Source organism: Mandrillus leucophaeus, unplaced genomic scaffold, assembly GCF_000951045.1.
Source record: "Mandrillus leucophaeus isolate KB7577 unplaced genomic scaffold, Mleu.le_1.0 Scaffold81, whole genome shotgun sequence".
Classification (NCBI taxonomy): Eukaryota; Metazoa; Chordata; class Mammalia; order Primates; family Cercopithecidae; genus Mandrillus; species Mandrillus leucophaeus.
Genome location: NW_012108808.1, coordinates 4,872,645 through 4,876,011, shown reverse-complemented (window position 1 = coordinate 4,876,011; position 3,367 = coordinate 4,872,645). Strand labels below are relative to the sequence as shown.

Here is a 3,367-nt window from a genome sequence, read left to right as displayed (position 1 = left end):
AATACCATTGTGAAAGTCCAGGTAATAGTTTTTCTTTTTTGACTATTAAAAGATAGATTTTAAAGATTGAAATTTTGTTTTAGTTACTAATCAGTAATATCACAGTCTATTCTTCCATATTTCTAACCACAAATATCTTTATTCTTTAAACTGTTTTTATACCTTCTCTAAACAAATTTATATATGACTAAACTTTTAATGGAAGAGAAAATTTTACATAATGGTGAAAAATAAAGAGTATACCTATTACCTTTGAGCATTTTTATTACAGTAAAAGGCAAAAGAAGTAGTCTGTCATTTCAGAAATAACTGAACTAGAGACTTAACACAATAATAAGATTTAAACCCTATAGATAGACTATTTAATTTTTCTGTTTTAATGACTATATTACCCTAAAACTAGGTAGCAATCATTTATGAAAGTTTATTCAATATTCTCCTGACAAATTTTGCTTTGAGATGTTTCTTGTTATGTTTATCCTTTGCAGAACCTGATGATTTGGAAACAGAAGTTCTACAAGAGCCAAGTGGAACAAACAAAGATGAGAACTTGCCATGCACTGTTACTGATGTGTGGATTAGTGAGGAAAAAGAAGCAAAGGAAACTCAGTATGTACATCTTTTCCTTACATTTTAAAACCCAGGTCCCTTTTGTAATAACTTTTAAGAAAATACTATAATAAGCTAATATTGCAACATAATATCCTAGTATTGTAATACCTTATAAAAATAATTTAATTTTAATAGATATTCATATGGTTCAGAAATAAACAAGTATATAAAATATTTGAAGAGGCCAGGCACAGTGGCTGACACCTGTAATCCCAGCAATTTGGGAGTCTGAGGCGAGAAGATCACTTGAGGGCAGGAGTTCAAGACCAGCCTGGCCAACATGGCAAAACTCTGTCTCTAACAAAAATACAAAAATTAGCCAGGCATGGTGGCACGTGCCTGTAGTCCCAGCTACTTGAGAGACTGAGGCACAAGAATCGCTTGAACCCAGGAGGCAGAGATTGCAGTGAGCCAAGATCATGCCAGTGCACTGCAGCCTGGGCTACAGAGCAAGACTCTGTCTCAAAAAAAGTAAATGAAGTGGGCCGCACCTGTATTCCCAGTACTTTGGGAGGCCGAGGAGGGCAGATCACCTGAGGTCAGGAGTTCGAGACCAGCCTGGCCAACATGGCGAAACCCCATCTGTACTAAAAATACAAAAATTTTTTTTGACTAAGTTTTATCTTTTTATTTATATTTGCCCAGTCTGCACTGGCTCATCCTTCTGTTTTCAGCTTTTCTGAATTATTTTATTTTAATTATGTTTCTGATATGGTTCGTGATTCAATCTGAAATTTTTGTGTTTAAATATCTAGTTAATTTACAGAAGTATGATATATCTTTGATATAATAGTTAAATTTTGTTGTGTATTTTATTTTTATATTCTTTTTAGTCTTTTGCTATATTGGCTTTATTGATTTTTTTTAGTGACTTTCACAAAAGTCACTGATAGACTTGTGAGCAATTTTAGTTTACAAAAAAATGAGCAAAAATTATAGACTTACTATATACCCCTCATTCCCCACCCCCAACAAATTTTTTTTCTTATTCCTGGCAAACTGTGATACTTTTAACATCTTGCATTAATGTGTTTTATTTATTACAACTGATGAGTCAATATTGACACATTACTGTTAACTTAAAGTTTATAGTTTACATTAGGGTTCACTCTTTGGTACATTCTACAAGTTTTGACAAATGTATAATGACATGGATTCACATTACACTATTATTCCTATGATACTGTACAATCCTCTGTGCTTCACCTGTTTATCCAGTCTTCTTTCCACCCCACAGTCCCTGACAGCCACTGATCTGTTTATTGTCTCCATAGTTTTGCCTTTTCCAGAATGTCATCTAGTTATATAGTATGAAGTCTTTAGATTGGCCCCTTTTGCTTAGCAGTATGTGCCCAGTGGCTCACACCTGTAATCCCAGCACTTTGAGAGACTGAGGTAGGTGGATCTCTTGAGGCCAGGAGTTTGAGACCAGCGTGGCCAACGTGGCGAAACCCCGCCCCTACTAAAAATACAAATAAATTAGCCGGATGTGGTTGTATGCACGCCTGTCATTCCATCTACCTGTGTGGCTGAGACATGAGAATCACTTGAACCCAGGTGGTAGAGGTTGCGGTGAACCAAGGTTGCACCACTGCACTCCAGCCTTGGTGACAGAGTGAGACTCTGTCTCAAAAAAAAAAAAAAAAAGAAAAAAAGTTCCTTAAAGGCAGAGACAGTGTCTTCTATTCTTTAAATCATTTTTATATATTATAGGAATAATAGAAAACCAGTATTTGATATGTATATATGGAAATTTAATAAATGGTAAAGATGGTGTTTCTAATCAACATAAAAAGATAACCTATTTAATACATGCTTTTGAGACAAATCAGTCACAATTTGGAAAAAATAATCATTTCAATTTCTGAAACCATTCAACAAAACAGTACCAGATTGATTAAAGACTTAAATAAAAAAATTTTAAAGGAGGCAGCCTAACGTAACAATTAATATCCAGAATTTATAAAGAATGTGTATAAATTAATAAGAAAAAGACAAAAGTCCAAGAGAAAAATGGGGAAAGGCAATGAATAGGCTATTCATGAAGGAAGAAACCCAGATAGTTAGTAAATACAACAGTGTGATACTTTAGGAGTTATAGGGCGTCAATAAAATGACAGACGAAGAAGTCAGATTCCTAAGTGTTTCATAGACTAACTTAGTGGAGAACTAGGGTCCTGTGAATGTCACTGCTAGTCAGATACTTACTCCTCCTCAAAGAAGAGTGAGTAAGAGGCAGGGCAAGAGTCATTGTCCACATCAATGGAAAAGATATATTTTCCACTGATTGTTTTTCCATAAAATAACATGAAATAATATATGTTATAACATGAAATGTTATATTCCAAAAATAACATGAAATGATATATGATATATGAAGAGAAATGATATATCAAATATCTGTGAGGGATTGGGACTACAGTGCTTTGATGGACTGCAAATACATACATGAAATGGTAGAGCCAGTTTAGAGATCCATTTGACAGTTTTGTTAAAGTTTTAAATGTGCACATCCTATAATATACCTCTTTTATTTTTGGTATCTACTCTCCAGATCATTCATACATGAGCACAAAGAAGCAAATGCAGGAATATTCATTCCAGAAGAGTCACAGCAAATAATTTGAAACAGTCTAAATATCATTAATAAGGAGGTAGCTAAAAATACTGCTGTGTTTCTGTTTACAGCCATCCTTTAGTATATTTGAGGGATTGGTTCCAGTATCCTTCATATACCAAAATCTACACATACTCA

General features: G+C 34.0%; 1 protein-coding gene across 5 annotated transcripts in view; it reads left to right on the top strand.

Moving 5' to 3' along the window:
• NEK1 (NIMA-related kinase 1) overlaps positions 1-3,367 on the top strand; it is a 218,340-nt gene that overhangs the window by 178,954 nt on the left and 36,019 nt on the right. For all 5 annotated transcript variants that reach the window (XM_011967803.1, XM_011967801.1, XM_011967798.1 and 2 more), the window contains one exon: positions 489-609. In XM_011967803.1, coding sequence (XP_011823193.1) covers positions 489-609 — 121 coding nt within the window. The remainder of the gene's footprint in view (positions 1-488; positions 610-3,367) is intronic.